The sequence below is a fragment of the Leuresthes tenuis genome, unplaced genomic scaffold (genome assembly GCF_036924035.1).
Source record: "Leuresthes tenuis unplaced genomic scaffold, fLeuTen1.0.hap1 SCAF_7, whole genome shotgun sequence".
NCBI lineage: Eukaryota > Metazoa > Chordata > Actinopteri > Atheriniformes > Atherinopsidae > Leuresthes > Leuresthes tenuis.
Genome location: NW_027325361.1, coordinates 20,881,109 through 20,900,083, shown reverse-complemented (window position 1 = coordinate 20,900,083; position 18,975 = coordinate 20,881,109). Strand labels below are relative to the sequence as shown.

The 18,975-nt window shown below is 42.4% G+C and overlaps 2 protein-coding genes across 3 annotated transcripts; one reads left to right on the top strand and one right to left on the bottom strand.

Annotated features, from left to right (window-relative positions):
- Positions 1 to 1,325: 1,325 nt before the first annotated feature.
- Positions 1,326 to 11,391, bottom strand: uap1 (UDP-N-acetylglucosamine pyrophosphorylase 1). Of its 2 annotated transcripts, XM_072389827.1 has the most exons (11): positions 11,303 to 11,391; positions 10,032 to 10,346; positions 8,706 to 8,910; positions 8,019 to 8,194; positions 7,747 to 7,919; positions 5,571 to 5,764; positions 5,301 to 5,441; positions 3,410 to 3,598; positions 3,136 to 3,177; positions 2,142 to 2,208; positions 1,326 to 2,041 (listed from the first exon to the last, which is right to left on the bottom strand). In XM_072389827.1, exons 2-11 carry the CDS (start codon positions 10,312 to 10,314, stop codon positions 1,949 to 1,951), a joined length of 1,563 nt encoding a protein of 520 aa, XP_072245928.1. In that variant the 5' UTR covers positions 10,315 to 10,346; positions 11,303 to 11,391; the 3' UTR covers positions 1,326 to 1,948. The 2 variants fall into 2 exon arrangements, with proteins under 2 accessions (XP_072245928.1, XP_072245929.1); XM_072389828.1 differs by lacking the exon at positions 3,136 to 3,177.
- A 1,411-nt stretch (positions 11,392 to 12,802) lies between these two features.
- ubxn6 (UBX domain protein 6) lies at positions 12,803 to 17,712 on the top strand. Its single transcript, XM_072389818.1, has 11 exons — positions 12,803 to 12,976; positions 13,477 to 13,634; positions 13,987 to 14,051; positions 14,163 to 14,291; positions 14,440 to 14,537; positions 14,912 to 14,987; positions 15,139 to 15,223; positions 15,322 to 15,541; positions 15,756 to 15,886; positions 16,059 to 16,207; positions 16,338 to 17,712. Exons 1-11 carry the CDS (start codon positions 12,894 to 12,896, stop codon positions 16,461 to 16,463), a joined length of 1,320 nt encoding a protein of 439 aa, XP_072245919.1. The 5' UTR covers positions 12,803 to 12,893; the 3' UTR covers positions 16,464 to 17,712.
- Positions 17,713 to 18,975: the final 1,263 nt, after the last annotated feature.

Sequence of the window (18,975 nt, the reverse complement as noted above, 5' to 3'; positions counted from 1 at the left end):
AATAGTCAAACCAGATCCATGAAAAGTATGAGTCAAGTATCAGAGCGAGGTCGTCTTCTGAGGATGTTATACTCTGTATGTTTTTGCTGTGGTTGTTTCCTGAATCATCTGAGCACATAAGAGATTTAAATTCATTCATGAAGATTTCCACCGGCTGCACTAGCAGCGCTGGTACAGCATTGTTTCACCTTATGAAGCTGTTATTATGCGCTTGTTATCTGCGCTTGTGTGCCTGCATCACAAAATGTGCTTCAATATGAGGAAACTGAAGATATAGTATGATGAGATTTATGGTTACTTTGCATACGTGTCCAAAGAAAACTCATGGAAGGATGACGTCCAAATATATATCATGATTTATTTTACCAGAATTGCCAGTTGATCAAGTCAGTGTATCGGTATATAGAAAAATGATACATTGTCTGCATAACTAAAATGAAAAAATTCAGATTAGTTGCACAGTAAACAAAGATTTCTGTTACATTTGACCTCATTCTCTTGTGGCCATCACCTTGCTAAGCAGCTGGATGCGCTGATCACTGTCTTTGCATAACAAATGCTTCATCCAATCATCTGTTGACAACTTTTTGGAAATTACATGTTGGTGTAAATGAGTCATGGAGGACTGCTTATACTTTGAGATTATGCAGATATTTTAGGAGCAGCAGCTTTGGTGAGAGAAAAAAAAAAAACTTTGCTGTGGACTAGGAGCTTTGTATCTCAGCAGACCTACATGTGCAAACATGCTACAACAAACCAAGGGAAAGATTAAAAGCCATAAAACATCCTATAACCTCTTCAATAAGTCAGATACTTTGGTGTATGACAAGTACTTGCAAAACTAGCGATGGCAGGTGCTTTGAATTTATTATCAAATGCAAGCTTGCTAACACAAATATGGAATATCTGTTAGGCTGATTACTGGCATTCAGCATATTTAGGGCAAGACATCATGAAATCAAAGAGCTGTAGCTATGACCGTTATTACTCTTTATCCAAGACACAGATACCATATTGCAAAGTAAGGATTAGATTAGGTTAGAATAGTGTCAAAGCTAGTGTTTCTCCACACACTGCTGTCTTTTACATCATAATACAGGTAGGAGAAAAGGAAAGGGAGCGAATCAGAAAATGGTGTCTGAGAATATTTCTTGGGGAGCTGCAGCATTGACGCAAACTCTGACACAGCTTCAACATAAACCATGTGGTGGAAACTTGAATTCATAACAACAAAAAATTAAAAAAAATCTAAGAATTTTTTTTAAATACCCTGCAGCCAGAGGCCACTGAAACTCACACACTCATGAAAGAAAAGGGAAAAAAAATCCAAAAGACATCTTTTGATTGAGAAATAAAACACAAATCATTCCAAGTAGGTTTTTCCAGTAGGAACATATCTTTGTAAATACGTAAGAAATCATATCTCCCACAGACAAATATCCAATAGTCAGTGATTGCAAGCAGTAAAGAAGCATATATTATAAATACCCACACAGCCCAGTCCATGTATCTCGATTACATGCTTGTAAGGAAGATCTTTCGGATAATTCAATCTCAGTCAAATCTTGTAGAAAAATCACCAGGTAAAATGAGCAGATGGCAATTTCCACCTATTGAGCATCTATCAGTACGTATAAAAATAATTCTCATAAGCAAAATAAATAGATGCAGCCGCAGACTGCATCATCCAGTCATTAACTTCTTACTTCATCTCATGCCGTGTTCTAGTGCTCTTTAAACAAACATGAAACAAGTATGACATGCAAACAAAAGAAAGATCGGTGCTAAAGGGTAAACGGCACACTTCATCTTGCCCGTACATTCATTTTCATGGACACATGCGGGTGACATTTGTTATTGCACAGCGATGACGTCACAGTATTTTCCTTCAAATGCAGAGAGAGATGTGGAAGCTGGTCTTTGGGTCCCTCTTTCTCGCCATCTCTGATTAAACTCCATTCTTCACCAGCTCATGGACTCCGTGCTCATCGATCATCAGGGTTGGATGGAAATCTCGTCCTTTTACCAACTCCTCCAGACCCTTAAAAAACCCACAGACATCATCAGGACATTGACAGCTCAGTGGCAGAGACCAGAAGCAGAGCAACACCTGGAAACTCTATTTAACTTGCAGGCCTTACCTCTCCCCCATAGGATACCAGAGGGGAGATCTCACACTTGATTGGCAGGTCTGTTCCATCCTTCAGACTGCATTGGAGAGGAAAGATTTAGGGAGGTTAAGAGGAATAAAAAAATAAAAATAAAAAAAAAAGACAGAATGAGTGATTGTCCCATGAAAAAGGCAGAGGGAAAGTAGCTGAGAGAAGCAACTGTAAATCTTGTACACAGCTGTTCTTTTACTGAGACTTATGATTAGAGATCAAAGGCGGAGCATCAGAGATGTATCGCAACCAGTGATTAGTCCTCTAACCTGTAACAGACGGCCTCCAGAAGAAAACACATAAGTGACAGGTAATGTGTCTGCATCTACACCCAGTGCTTCTTATAAACTGGGGAACTTCACACAACATTACCATCACTCAGCATGTTTACTTCTAGATCATCAGTACAGATAATGATCACGGATCACACATCTGGTGTTTCGGGTGTGTTGGAGGGAAAGATGAATGATTGAAAAGGAAGCATTCCCTCAAAGAGCGGTAATAACATTCACGGAGGCCTTGAATTTTAGTCAAGCACATGCTCAGAGATTTCTGTCAGGTGAATTTCAACTTAAGGCAATCTAGTAAGCGGCGAACGGCAGGACATAAATCAACTAGTTTGTCTATTGCAGCGTTTCCCTTTACCCAGCATGCAACACATATGTATGTTTAGTACATACAAGTGTATGGCAGATATCATCAGTGGGGCAATGATCTGCCAGCAGGTCACTTTGACAGTTCGTCATCTGACCCGGCTGTTGAAGAGAACGCTTTAGTCTGCTAAACTGATTCTGTCATTTCCTGCATCACACCTGTAAACTGCAAAGAGAAAGAAACAGCTGGCGACCGGCAGACTCCTCTTTTCAGTAGAAATTAAGGAAAGGCATGTATGGAAGCAGAAAGATTTAGAAAAAAAAAAAAAAAAAGCCAAAACCCCATCACCGTGCACTCAATACAGCAGGGGGATAGTTACTTTCTGTTGCCATCATCTGTGACACTGCCTGCGGCTCCGTCTCTGGAAACATTGCACGGGACACACAGTAGCAAGACCAAGCATGAGAGGAGGGTGGTGAGAGTATGAGGCAAAAAAATAAGATGTCTACAACACAAACAACATAGCCTGTGCATATATAGTTTGTACACAGTGTGAAAGGCGTTAGGAGGGTGGGAGAGGCCACGAGGAACCTGTTTTTGTAATCGTGCCAAAAACGTGCATCTTGCAAAATGACATGACAAGCGGTGGTCACCTGGGTATGGCAGGCACGCGTCTGCCGTTCTCGTCGATGAAGTGGCCGCCTGCGTTCAGCACCCAGCGGTGGTGGAGGGACATGAGGGCGTGTCTTGCTGTGGTGGGCGTGTCCTTTCCGTCCTGAGTGTCTGCATTCTTCAGTGGGGAGAACTCGTCCTCCCGCAGCACCTCATACACAACAAAGGTTCTGTTGGAGATACAAAAGCACACATGAGAAGAACATCAGCAAACAACAGGAAGGGTTGGTGAAGAGTGGGATAAAGACACCGAGGACGGGGGCAGAAAATAATTAATGAACAGATAATTGAGCAGTGAAAATCAAAATGCCATTCCGCTTGGTCAGCTTTTGGTAATGTGAGGATTTGCAACTTTTTTCCTGTCGCAGATGGACAAACCAAACTGGATCTGGACTAGGCCTTTTCACGTTTTTTCCAGCCCTCCAACTGCTTACTATTTATTGAGCTGCACATTTCTGAAAAATCAATAATAAAAAGAAATAAAGCTGGAAAATCTGGAAATATATACATATATATATATATATATATATTTTTTTTTTTTCTTTTTAAATGGCAGTTGCTGCCGTAGCATTCTCTGCATTTCTCTTTTTGGCCTTAATGAGATAACTGGATGATGAGAAAGAGTTTTGCAGTCTCCAAAATGTTCATCTCAAGTGTTCTTTTACACGAGCTCAGTGCAAAAAGTTGTGCTGAAACAGTAAACATTGTGTATGCTCTCTGCTGGACACTCCTGACCTGGAGCTACGACTAAAACTCTTTTCACCAGTGAGGCTCCTCAACACAAAGGTTGGGAAAGTTTGATACAGAGCTTTTAGTTTGAATCAAGTAAAGCTTAAGGTCCAGGTGAAAATCAAACTTGTTCATCTGTAAATAGTCAGAACGGGGCTTCCAGGAACTGTTTCAAGCCAGGCAGAAGCACTGACGGCTTTAAAAGGGACTGCCTCCATAAATAGGCTGGTGTTTGGACCGTCCTTATGACTTTTACAAACATCTTGGAACAAAAAGTATATGACATTTAAACTAAAAAATTCCATATTGCGAGTAGTGTTTTTTTAAGACAGTGTAATACATAAGGGTATATAGTAAATGGCAATGGCTGCACACCATACAAGAATGATTTAGACCAACCAGTACTGACAAAGTACAGAACACATCAAAACTTTTTACAAATCTGGCTGCAAAGTGAGTCAAACCATCTGGATTCTGCTAAAACTGTCAGTCCAGCGATCCAAGCACAACTCGAATCCATCTCCCGAGCAACACCGAAAGTATTTCTCATACATTTTCATTTCGAAACCCTGTGTGTAACCCTCAAAGGAAGCTGGACATGTCTGCAGAGTTTTTCCATCAGTCAATCATTGCAGGAATCCTTTCATTAAATGTAAAGTTCTATTAGCAGTGGTGTGACTCAGAGCTGATGTCATGTAACACTTAAGGATCTGGAATGAGTGAACAACTCGTAAACCTCCATCCTCCTGTGGAGAATTTGGCAGGCTCCGCCTGCTGGACCAGACCTCGGAGAAATGGCACGGCTGAGGCTGGAGGATAGGGATCAGGACTGGAAAAAGGGGATGGTTCTTTCAGGGAAGAACAGATCAAGGACAAGTCAAACCCTGGACCAGGAGGCCCGCCAAAGGACCATATGAAAGCCAGCAACTCTTTAATGGAGCATAAGTTTGTTATTGTGTTCTTAGTTCTTGAAAGGTTTTTAGTTTTGAGGTGAGCTTCTTATACTGATGCTGGCACAGAGACTCACACACACCCCAAGTCTAGTGAGTTTTCGGACCCCAACAGACATTAAAAAACAAGAACAAATAGACACACACATAGATTCTGTGCTTCCAAGAAAAAAAAAACAGCAATGTAACTCACTTAGCAAACTGGAAGATGTCAAAGACAAACTTTTCCATTTTAATCCCATTTGGTTTGTCTGGCTTAATGAGCTGACCCTGAGCGTTCACACATGGGATCTTCTTCTGGGCCACATGGTGCTGCAGCTGGGGCTCATGTTTCCTAATATATAAACAGAGAACAAAGATCTTGTATTCTGGTGTTGTTCTTGGTACGAACAAAGAACTACTGAAACCAATTAAAACAGTTCCACAGAGCAGAGCAAAGCTTGGAAAAATGTTCACAGCTTACTGCACAATGTCTCTGAGGAAAGAGAAGCTGAAGAAGTGATTGGCCACGTTTCCTGCATTGAACATCAGCCGGCCGTCAGCGCTGCGCTTCTCAGCAGTTGCCAGGGTGATCTCGCTGTACTCCACCACCTGATAACGCCCGTCCACCTTGCAGACCACACCCACCGCCTCGGTCGGATTGGTTTTCTCCACCACCTGGAAACAAAATACCGAAGAACTTTATCCGCAACCAGAGCTTCCAGTCGCTACAGCTGGAGCTTTACTACTTGCTGTTTAAATGTGTAATCAACTTCTTATAAAAATGACACAAACAAAGTTTCTTTTCCTCACATTATTGGAATTGGGCTCTTTGAGAGCACGATCAGTGACAGAGATGATCAGATACATAAACCATCGACTTGTCCATAGTCATAAGATCAAAGATGTACAGATCAGTTTTAATTTTTTTAAATGGCATCATTATGTGTATCGAAGGCAAAAAACTGCTTACAAACCATTAATATATTACACTGTTTATAGTACATGCACTAAAGTCTGCTCTAAGCGAAAATAACAAATAAAAACCCTCTCCCCCGCTACCCATCTGTTAGTTGCTAATGACAGAGCACAGTCCTGATGAGGGGTTTGGTGTATGTGGTGGGTGAAGGGGTGGGGGAGGAGGCGGTGGGAGTTGAAGCCACATGAACCGTTAGCAGCTCTCAGTAATTTATGATGAGAGGGTGGGACTCTTCTCTGATCTGATCCTTCCATTTCTGCTGCACCGCACTTCTCAAAATGCCAAACAGAAGCAGGGTCGGACTCTAAAAGTTGAAAAGCTAAAGCATTACGAGAAAAGCCACTTCACGGTGCGACTTCTATGAGATCATGTGTAGAAAGACGCACTCTGACACTTGAGACCAACTTTGGACGCGTTAAGAAACACAGTAAAAGTGTGACTCGTAATTTTGAAAGAGTGGAAACCATCCAGTCATAAAATACAGAGTTAATGGAAATCTTGACTTAGTATTTTGATGTGGTTACCATGGCATGTCATGGATTTTTTTGCAAGCGTATTAATCATATGCTGTTGCCCAAGAAAAATCCCCTGTTTGTTGTCATTTCTGAAACAACTAATCTTATGGAGTCACCACGTAAAGGCCAAAGACTGACCTAGGGCCAACCAGCAAGTTACTCCCAGCTTTAGCCCATACAGTGACTGCATGTAATTTGATCCTTTTTACCGGAAATTTGTCTCAGCCAGTTCCATACACACTTGAATATGAGATTGATGCGATCAGGTGTCGTCTCCCAGTTGCTTCTTTTTAACCGACAGTTCAGAGCTTCTAAAGAGAAAGCGTGAGAGGTTTGTGCAATCTTACAGAGATTACTACTGCTTTTGAAATCAAGTAAGTATTGAGATGTATCATAAAAATAAAAATGATAAAAAAATCTATTTGTCCCAAATTAAAAAAAGAAAATAATCATCATGAATAATTAGTCAAAATTGTTTTTACTACTCAAAAGAAAAAAAAAACAAAAAAACTGTTTTTAACAGAAAATCAAAGCACACTAAGAAAGGCAAAAGTATTATCTTCACATCACACTCCTGTTATCCGAGATCGCGATGAAAAGTAGAAGATGAGTCTGAGCTCATCATCCAAATTCCTCAAAAGCTGCAAAGAATTTATTGGCCAAGAAAAAGTTAGACGCAAACAAAGAGGCTTGCACCGCCACCTGGTGGTGAGCTGTGGGAGCTGCGGCTGTCAAGGAACAAACTGTTGAACTGTTATTACAGCAAAATGACCACGCCCTTTAACACACAAAAGAAAGATATGAACAAACAGGCCTCACCGCTGAGAATTCATGGAAGAACTAGAGTGACTGATCAAACTCGACTATATACAGCCGCAATGACTCAGCAGCAGAAATTCTTTGGTCTCCTGACATCATGTCTAGCCATACTGCTATTACACAAAGTGGTTACTATGGACATTTCAAGTCCCGTTTTATAAGCAACTCTCTTTTAGTGAACACTTTTTCCATAGTGAATGATACTTCCTGTTTTACTAAAATGAAACTCTGGTCTTGAGAGCTTTTGAGCAATCTGTCTGCTGCAACTGCTGGCCTCTGCAATTTTGCTTTCAGTGGAGCATTCTTATTCCTGAATCCTAAAGAGGAGAAGCGGAGGCGTGACCAACCTTAGCTCCACAGTCCGCTCCTTTCTGCACACAGAAACCAACAAAGGCGGGGTCAGCCACTTTGACCAGGATGTTGTCAACACAATAGACATGGATAAACTCGAGCTCCCTCCGCTGCATGTCATCTATTATACCCTGGGTTCCGAGAGCTCTGTAAAGACCACCGTTACCATCTGGAACACAAACAGAAATGAGTTTGAAAGAAACAAATTCCACATCGGCAAAGACTCTTACACTGCGAATCAAGTCTGTATAATACTGTATGGGCATACCGGGGGCCATGGAGAGCTTCCCTTTGCTCTCCAGAATAATCTTGCCATTGTAATCCATTGCTGGAAGCATGCCCTGCTGGAAGAAGATGACGTTGTTCTTATCCAAACCAAAGTAGTTATGGCGGGAGAAGAAATCCTTGGTGGACCCCATTGTCCTGCCGCTTGTCATAATGTACCTGAAGGCAACACAGAAATAACTCAATGCGTGCATTTTTTTTTTTAAACATACGGCAATTATGAAAAACAAATCTAAAGTAAAAAAGGATAGATGGTAAGCAATATCAAATCGTGAAATAGTGCAGAAAACATCTTCAGTGATGTTTAAAAAAATAAATAAAAATGAGACAGGAAAGCTGACGTTCCCAGCCAGAGACATATAAAGGCTATGGACCTCAGAATTAGACCAAATAACAGTCCTTAGAACTCAATCTTTCCCTATTTCAGACTGTAAACCGCCCTTGGATCTGCTCTGCAAGGAGCTAACTCTTTGCCAGTAATACAGCTTCCTTAATTAAGTTTCCTTTCATGCTCTCTGTTGGCTGACCCAGTTAACCATCGTGCGAACATAACAGAGACGAACAGTTTGGTCTCATAAAAAACAAGAGACAGTATTTTGTAGCTTTGTTTCCGTCAGACAGAGACTACAGATTCAGCTAAACGTCGTACTCATCTCAAACTCAGTCTCACCAGGGAATACAGCACTTCGTGTTGTGCTTCTGCTCAGCCAGCTGTTGCAGCTTCAAAATGCGCTCTGCTTGGATCTGAAAGAGAGTTTTGTGGGACGGCAGGCCGACGTCGTACATGCCTTTGGGGTAAGAGACCCCCAGCCTGGTTCCCTGGCCCCCTGCCAGCAGTAAGACTGCGACTTTACTCTGCGAGATGCAGTGAAGACCTGTGAAGGGGCAACAGAGCGCAACAGTTCAAAACAATATGTCGACTGTATGTGTCCTGCAGTATGTGTTAGACAGTGAAACATATCTTGTTGTATACAACCTCAATACACTTTCACAATATCTAATCTCCTTGGGTGCCTTTAGTGCACTCCAATTGCCTTTGTGACGGCGTCTTGATTTTATAATATTAATAATAAACTCAGTCAAATGCAGCTAAGATGTACTGATAAAATGTCCAACATTTTATGACTAATGCCAATATACTTTTGAGATATAAAGTGAATAGATATTAAATGACTCTTTTCAAGACGTTGGCTGATTTTACTGCAGTTCAATGGGTCAGTGGTTACCGACGGTGCCAGGTTATCTTACATAAACTACTGACTACGTGACACAATGTTTCACAACCTCTCTAAACTACAGGTTTTATATACATGAGAGGGGGGGCGGGCCTGTCACTCTGACCGCACCCTGTGCCCAGACACCGATGATTTCATGAATGGGGGTCAAGAGGTAACTCCAACTACGTCAGTCCCAAATCAGCACCAGATGTCCTCTGCTGACCGCCTCCCCCGTCATCCTCCCCCAGGAGAAACAATCGAGCAGAATGGCTCAATGAAAGCCCACTCGCTCATATGTCAAAAGTACACAGGGGAAAGAGACTTTGAGTGTTCAACCACACAGAGGGTAACTGTGGAGGTTCTGATGCTGGTCAACAAGGACCCCGCCATAAGCTTTTGGGGAAGTTTTAACTGAAATGGTTGAAGTCACAAGAAAATATGAGAAGACCCACTGAACCATCTCTACAACTGGGCTCGCACATGACACTTTAATCCAATTATGCTTCCCAGTCTTTTCCTGGTGAACCTGCAGGGCATCACTTGAAAATTGGGTAATGACTTTAATCCTCTTCAGCAGGTGAATCCCAGCAACTGGAAAATGCTTACATGCTGTGTACAACTGTGTGACACTAAACACAATTAAACCGTATACAGTCATAAAACCTATTTCCCCCCTTCCTTACACATTACTGTACTCTGGGACAAATGAAGGTTCAAAGTTAAGTTGCAGGCAGTATCTGTGCGTTAATAAACTTTCGAGGACATCTGATTGGGCTGACCTTCTGTCTCCCAGTCTTTGAGACACTCCCTGTCCCTCGTCACACTCCCCAGCACCTCCCTGGGCACCGGCTCCATGCGAGCGTCCATCTTCTCCTGCTTGCTGCTGCTGGATGTCTTCATGGCGTTGTTGAAGAATCCATTGATTTCCTGAAAATCCATGCCCTGCAGGTCCAGGGTCAAGTCCGCCTGTCCCTCGGGGCCCAGCTCCTTCCAGAACTGCAGGAGGTGAGACTGGCCGGCCTCCGCCAACCTCTGCACGAGTCCACTGGTGTTTGGGTCCATGATCAACTGCGCTTGTGATCAACTCTGCTGAACTGAAAACAATTAGGATAAGGAGAAGTGATGATTAGCAGAAACACATGCAAGGTAGGCTGAATTTTTCAGGAGGGTTTTAACAGTAAACCTGAAAATCTTTAGGAGAAATGAACAAAAATACACAAGTTCAGTCATATTGACAGGCCTGAGTGTTACCAATAACAGGAACTCAAGGAAATAGCTGGTGCCTGACCCCCCTTGGCCTGTTTGATGGCCACGTCTGGCCAACGTATTTGAGACACAAGAACATCACATGACAAACTAACACATGACAATCAGCCACAGTTCAGTTGATGGCTTGTCAGATTTTTTAAGTTAGGTGGAGTTCTTCTGGTGGAAAGCATTTGATGACAAAAAATATTTCTACAACCCTGGCTGCCCCCAGTACAACTAACAATACCCAGTATGATATTTTTAATTGAAACTATTCTTAAAACCGCGAAGGAGTGACAGTTTGAATCCACACCTACAATAAGCATCTGGCTGGACCGACTGGAAGGGATCCCTTCTTAGCATTTGAAAAGGGTGCCGAGAGCTGATGTTACGATGGGTGTCAGTCTCAATCACAACATGATTGAAAGCTCATTTATTCAGAAAACTTTTCAACTTGACGTCTCACAGAGGACTTGTCAAGTTTTCGAACTCGGTGTGATATTTAGGCATTTACAAAAACACAGGGAGGATGCTTCAGTTCACTCACACAGAGAGAAATCCACCGGCACCACTGGCTCTATAAAGCTCTACAATTCACAGAAGGCGTGCTCATAATCTAAATGTAATTTATTAATCGGTGTGTTTAGCAGCTGCCTTCACCAGGAGCGACAGGCGAGTGTCAGGAAGCGTCACTAGAGCCGAGCACATATATCAGCTTCTATCTAACGAAATATGATGTGGAGGAAACGGTTGGCTCAGTGAAAATGTTACAGATAAAATGAATGAAGTATTGAGCTCTTACCTCTAGCAATGTTTCCTCTTGAGGTTATCACCATTAATGACACTAGCTGTGTGGTTACTGGCTAGTAACTGGCTAGTGACGACTCCTCCCATCGGCTTTCACCTCCTGTTACGTCACATTGGACGTGGCAACCAGTGATTGTTGCGTTCAAATGCTCCTCGTAAACTAAACCGATGCAGTTGGCTGAACACTCGTCCTATTTGCAATAGTAATTATGTTGAGGCCTTCCACAACTCATATTTTGTATCTATCATCTGCTTTCATAATTATTCATCGCAGCGATATCGAACCGTTGATTCTTTTAAATGATGTGATTGTAAAGTACACTGGCCTAAAGTTGCACGAGCAACATTAGACGAAACACAACAACTGAACAGAAAATACTAAACTTAAGAAAACATAACGACATTTTAAAAAAAATAATAATTTGCTATGGAAACAAAAATTATAACGAAATTTCACAGGAAAACAAAATCTGAAAACAAAATGACCATTTTGAAAAATGTCACTATGATACAGCAGCAAAACAACACAACTGTGAAAATGTTACTTTTCCCTCCTTTTTGCTTTGCTTTCTTTTTGTCTCATCTTTCTTGAAATGTTATGCTTTATCAAATGTTCTTTTTATTATTATTATTGTTTGATTTTTCTTTTCTTTTCCTCTGAGAGTCAGATGGTCTTTTGAACTAATAGCATCTGTAGTGATATTTTACAGCTTGCAGTTACCCAGTGCTAGTCAGTTGCTTCTGGTCACCCTAAGGATCATTCAACTTTTTACACACTTAAGTTTTACTCACTGACCAGTGTTATCCACATGCCTTTGTTTTTCTCACACAGCAACAGCTGGGGTAACTAAGAGGAGGGGGTGTCCCTGCTATAACCAATCCTCACATAGGAGAACCCAGAGTGGTGTAAAAATATGTATTACTCTATAGCTCTGGGATAACCTATACTCTTGCATGTTTTGGGGTCTAATATTATATAGAACAGACCTTCTATATATCAAGTCTGACAGATAAGAAGTTATCCACCTGCAACCCAAACAGAGACTAAGATATCTATGGATACATTAATTACGCTCCCCGGAGAAAATAAGGTCTTTGAAGCAAAAGGTCGACATCATCCAAGCTAAAAACTTTAGCAGAGAAATCTTACAACTGTTGGGTGGCAGTCTTCTACCAGTCTCTATGCAAACAAATGGTCCCCTGGGGCACGAAGGGCAGACGGGACAGCAGTACGACAAACAAACAAAAGGCAAAGCTACCTTCTGTGGAAAGGGGACCCTGAAAACAAGAGGTAAAGAGGCTGAGATAGTTTGTTCTGAGAGACTGCTGCAAGGCTTCCTTTGATTATCAAGAAAATTAATAAATCATATCAAAACTGTATAAAGCACCTCAGAGAGTTGTTCTGCTCGTCTATCTTATTTTTCTGTTCTAGGCCAAGCCACAAGAGGGCGACACTCTCATTTGTGAGACGGAAGTGGTTTTCTGTCCACTGAATATTGTTTTGGTCCTCCTCCTCCGAGTTCAGCGCAGCTAGGTGTTCTTCATCAGCTTGGGTTGCTGAGAATTTTTACTGGTAGCGAAAGAAAATGAAGAAGTTTTTTGACGACTTCAAAAAGGACATTAAATTTAAATCTGCGGGACCCGGGAAGAAGCTAACAGCAGATACCAGGCAAATAGCACATATTTATCAGCTGTTGACATGCTAGCTAGAAGCAGCCACAAAACTAGCTGTTTGCTACATTTAATTGCTATTTGCTTGGCCTTAATCAGTATTTAATCCCTCTTAACACGTCCTAAACCGAACCAGAATGTATATATATGTATTTGTTCGTGTGTTTGACTTTAAAGAGCTGACTGTTGATAGTTGAAGTACCTTATGCAATCCTCAGCTTGGTGGCAGACGCCCAGCTAACTTCAGGATAACCTGGCTATAGTTAATCCGTGAGTAAGCTTGTTAAGATAAATGTGCAGGAACGTTTATAAAAATAAAAAAAAGCAACCTTACAGCTCAGTGGGGAACTTGAGTTGTGTCGCGGATACCTTTCTTCTCGACCCGTTCTCTTGTGCCGCTGCTTAGTTGCATTTTATAGCTCAGTTTGTGGTTTGGAAGCGCGGCTGCACTGAAAGGCCAACTTAACACCAACAACACTTCTGCTCGTGTGATTTCAGCTCCAGGCCCGAGGTGGTGCAGAGCGGCTCCAGCGCCAAGCATGACCGCTATGCTCCCAGTGAAGGAGCCCAGAGGGCAGGAGCCGCAGCTTTGGCCAGGATTGAGCAGCATCCGCGGCCGAAGGTGCACACCTCCCAGGACGTGATCAGGAGCCAGGGTGAGACTCGCTGCCCTGGTTCTGCAGTAAATAAGAGATCAGATAATAAGAGATCAACCCCACACCTTGTCTCATCACTTTGTTTTGTAATAGTTTGCATAAAGGGTTTGTGGGAAGCTCTTCAAACTGATAGTGTTCAAACAAATTTGCCGATTTCCCTTCTTTAGGAAATGTGACATTCCTTTGGCAGATTTCCCTTAACCAATATTTATGCTTTAACACCCGGTATCTAATTAGGTTTTGATAGGCTCTACCAAAGCAGACCGTAAAATCAGTTTTCTATCAACGATCTGCCGACATGTGAAGGATGCTGGTGACCGCAAGCGTCTGTGTTTGCATGATTTACTTGTAGTTAAAAGAGAGCTGGAGGCTGAGAAGGCTGCCCTGGCTGAGAAAGAAAAGGCAGCTGCAGCAGAGGTATGTGTTGCTTGACACGGGGCCTCCACAAATGGCAGAGTGTTGTCTTTGCGTTTGGTGGGTCGTGTGTCCTCAGTCCTAACAAATTTCCTTGAATCAATTTCCGTCCAGGGATCCAAAGTGCCATTAAAAGATCCCGCCTGCCTGTCTGTGTCAGGCGTGTATTTCATCTGTCCGCTCACTGGAGCCATGTTAACTAGGAGTGAGAGGGACGCACACATTAAAGAGGCCATTTTAATGGTAGGTCTTTAATGTTGCTACTTGCTTTATTTCTTTCGTATTTTAGCTCAAATCGCCTCTTGGCGACGCAGTAACGTGATGTTTGAATGAGGTCAGATGTAATCCTGCTCGTGTTGTTGATGAAACACGCTCTTTGTTTTTCCATCAGCGGTTTGAGGAGGATGCCGTCGAGGCTTCTGTTATGATGTTTCACACATTTAACAAAGACAGGGAGAAAGTGAAGGCTGCTGTGGACATCATAAATAAGTAAGACTTTGATCATGATTGTAACAGCAGGTGTACAGCACTGTGGAGAAAAGTCAGACTTTCTGCTTTTTCACTCATTTTCAGTCCAGTTTTTGTACCTGGCCATATTTTCTGCACCAACAAGGTGATTCCCAAAGAGCTACTAACTGAAAACTTGGTATATCTCTGCATGGCGGGTAAGAGAAATAATAAAAACACCTCATTAGAAATCTGGTCTCCATTGAAACGTTGCTGATAAGAAAAGGCTGAAGGCTCCAGACTTCTGCACAGTTACTGTCATCTTTATTTTATATTTTTTCCTGCTACTTTCACACAGATGCACCTTTGTATTTTGAACCCTTGTCATTTTATGCTTTTTCATTGATTGCCAACAGGTATGTTGAAAATATATGTAAGAACCCCACAGAGGAGAAATACAGGAAGATTAAACTCAGCAACAAGGTGTTCCAGGTTTGTATGAAACTGGGTTCACTTGCTCGATGCTTTTCACTTTTTGACTCTGCACTCGTGTTTTTGGATAGTTTATATGGCATCCCTGTTTGCAGAAACTAATCAGAGAAATTTTTGCTCGTCTTTAATATCATTCCTCATTTTGTTTTAGGAGAAAGTCCGTCCCGTGGAGGGCAGTCGGGAGTTTCTCCAGGCCTTGGGCTTCGTAAGTGTGATGCTACCTGTAGAGGGCCAAGGTAAATCAATCCCATGTTTTCTTCTTTCCTTCCCTCGAGAGAGCTGTCGTTCAGTAGTTACATCTGCTTACTTATGCCCACTTTTTCATGGCAATCAGAAGAGGAAGAAGAGTTCTTGGTGTTACCCGAGTACGGTGCTGATGCCCTGGAGCTGATGAAGGAGCAGAGAGATCGTCTTCAGAGAGGAGAACCAGTCAGAGCTCAGCTGGACCGGCAGGCCCAAGCTTTCAGACCATCTAATAACGCTCAGCGCTTCGAGCTGCCGCAGGAGTTCTACAACATGACGGCGGAGGAGCTCAAGAAGGAGCAATTGCAGAGGTACAGGCTCCATTTTAACAGCAAGGTTATTGTTGTTATTATATTTAATTTGCTAACAGCCTCGAACACACCCACTGATGATGGCTCGTAGTCTTTTAATGGATTCTTCACCTTCTTCTCGGTGTGTTAAACTCCTCTAACGATGAAAGTGACTTTTATTTGTTAAGTGTTTGTGGAAGAGTGGACTTAAGGAGTAGAATCTTTTGTTTCCCAGGTCTGAATTGGTGGAGAAGAACGCCATGCTGCGCACTAAAGCCATGAGGGAGAAGGACGAACAGAGGGAGAGAAGGAAATACAACTACAGCCTGCTCAGGGTCAGACTGCCTGACGGTAACCTGCTGCAAGGTAACTGCCCCCGTTCTTTACTCTTTCCTCAGCTGCCAGTGCAGAGCATTGGAAATGAATTGACCAAAAAGCAGCTCTGATCATTTTCACCGTGGAAAAACCTGTCAAGATGACTTTTTGTTGGTGGCACCGGCAGAGGGGGTTGTGGGTAACGGCGGTGTGTGACCCACAGGGACCTTTTATGCCTGGGACCGGCTGCCTGTGCTCTTTGCGTTCGTGCGGGACTCCCTGGTGGACGGCTGGCAGCCTTTTGAGCTCATCGCTCCCGGAGGTCAAAAACTGCAGGAGTCCGAGGACGTTGCTCTGGCAGAATGTAATTTGGTGAGCTGCAGTTTTAAAACGGTTAACCACAAAGTTAGACTGACCTCTTTGTGGTATTTATGGAAAACAAATCTTTCTTGTTCTGTGAGCTTCTATTTCACACGTTTTCATTTTACTGCATTTGTCACAGGTCCCTGCCGCCCTGCTCACGTTTGCCTGGGATGCAGCGGTGCAAGCTGACGTTGCCGCTGCGGGTGGAAAGAGCCCCACCCTCCTCAAACCGGAGCTTCTGGATACCATTCGGACGCTGAGCTGAGCGAGACGAGGCGCTCTGTCCCTGAACTCTCCCCACTACCCCCCTCTCTCCCTCGCACTGCCAGGGTGAAATTGTCCCTTGACTAGTGATAACATTTATTTTTACAAATTCTAACTTAACTGAGAAATAGTGAAACATTTGGGGCAACTTCATCCAAATGCGTTTGTTTTGCTGAGCATGTCCTTCCCCTCCATGTGGGGATCCCGTCACCCTGCCTCAGCATCACCGTGTTAAAGGAAGTTCTAATAGCTGATCTGTGGACAAAGAAAGGGCCGCGTTTGTTTGTTTTTTTGTCGCTGTCTGAATGTAAGTTGTGTAGTAAACAGACTCTGTGGCAGCAGTGTGTTGTGCTCAATCGACCCGTCGGGCAGATACTTAAAATGACACGTGAAGGCCTGGTTTCATTTGCACCCTCACTTTCTCTAACCACAGTAGCTTGTCGGATTTTTAAAAGTTGCACAAGCTCAGCGGAAGACTTAAAGCGATAAGCTTTATTTCCCTGTGTTCAGTCTGGTAACTGAAGTTCGTGATATGCCTCCCGTTCTATTCCCGCCTCTCTTGCACTCCTCAGTGTTCAACAGACTCGGCTCAGTCTGATTTTTTGCTTCAGTGGGAGCTAAAGTCCCTCTGATTAAACTATAAATGAAGAAAGGCTTTTCTATATTAAATATTTTCTTGTATTTTACCAACTTGAAGCACTTTGAAGGCTAATTTAAACAGTGAGTTTAATGAAGACGCATAAAAACAGCTTAACTCGTTGGCTTTTAAATGGCTGGGAATGACACTTCTGATGTTAAAACTGTTTTGGAAACTCTTGTTTTGGAAATTGTATGTTTGTGTCAAAACATTTCCTGGACATAAAGGGTGTGCAATTCAAAGAGCAGAGTAACAGGAAGCGACAGTACTTTCTGCTCATAAGAAAAGAGAAAAAATGTTTTTGTTTAAGCCACAATTATGTTAACAGAAAATAATACATGCTATTTAACATTTTCAATAAGCTCAAACCATGCTGATTTATGTTTCTAATTGTATTTTTGTAGGAGATTCACAAGATTGATTCTTTTATTTTTCCCTTTCCTTATACCATCTGAAGTGCTGCAGACTTTAAGTCACCACCCTCGAGTAGGAGGCAGCTGGTTATTCTTCGGTTGATGTGTACTGGACTCTGGGATGTAACCAGCGTGAGAAAAGCTGGATTGCAAATAAGATGTTGCAGACATTTCGGGAAGTGTCCTCTGTTGGAGAACAGCTCCCTTTGGGGCAGTGTTTCTCAATTCCGGTCCTCATGACCCACTGCCCTGCACGTTTTCAATGTTTCCCTCCTTCACCACACCTGATTCAAATGATCAGCTCATCACCAAGCTCTGCAGTGGCCATTAATTGGAATCAGGTGTGGTGGAGGAGGGAAACATCGAAAACGTGCAGGGCAATGGGTCATGAGGACCGGAATTGAGAAACACTGCTTTGGGGTGAACCTTGTAATTCCACAAACCTTTGACAAGCACGTGTTTAAAAAAAAAAAAAAAAAAACTGCAATGACCAGCACGGAATAACCCAAAACAACTACCAGAACCGGTAGTTTAGCTTCCGTCATGGAAGCCACAGGCTAGGATTTTAAGTTGTGGTCCGTTTCCGGCCCCACGTCACGTCAAAAACTTTTCCTCTAAGTTTGAGACTTTTCTCTTTGTGAAAAACTAAACATTACTGTATATATATAAAAAAATAAAATAAAAAAGGAGCCTGTGAAAAAACAAGTTAAAAAGAAACCGAAGCCTCTTAATTATTATCCAAAGTCTTTCCTCAAACTACTCTGTCGCAGGTGCATCTATAACATAAATCTGTGGAAGCTCATTCTGGTCTCTTGTCCCTTAATATGACAACAAGCTACCTCTTGTGATTCAGCTGTACGTCCCAGTCAAGTTGTGCTGAAACATTTAAGAGAATTAGGTCTTCCAAATGTTTTACCAACATCTTTATACACTAATTCTAACAGCTGTCCCTTGAAATAGGAGCTTAAGCAAGTATTCATCACGTACAATTTCCAGTATTTGTGAGGCCAAATTAGTCTTAAGATTCCGCAGACCTCCGCTATCTTGACCTGGTAATTATGAGAGATTAAATCGTTAAATCTGCAGTCATCACTGTAACCTCAAAGCAGCTGTGATTTAAATGTCATGTTCCACATCGTGTTCGGTTGCCTGATAACTTGCCTGTAATAAAGACGTCTTGCACTGCTTCTTCTCTTTAATAAAAACAGAGCTATGTCTGTCAAATATGGATCTCTGCCTGCAACAATTCCTCTAAAAGCTAGTATTTAACAGGATTTTAGAGTACTATGCACTCCAATTTGAACCAGAGGACAGATAAGAGTGCCTTTCTCAATCCCTGCCCAGCCAAAGCTGTTTTTACAAAAGCAGCCACAGCTATGATTTAGGTTTGTTATCAGTGGAAAAACACTGACACTGAGGCCAGGAGGAAATAATAACTGATGCAATAAAACAGAACAACAACC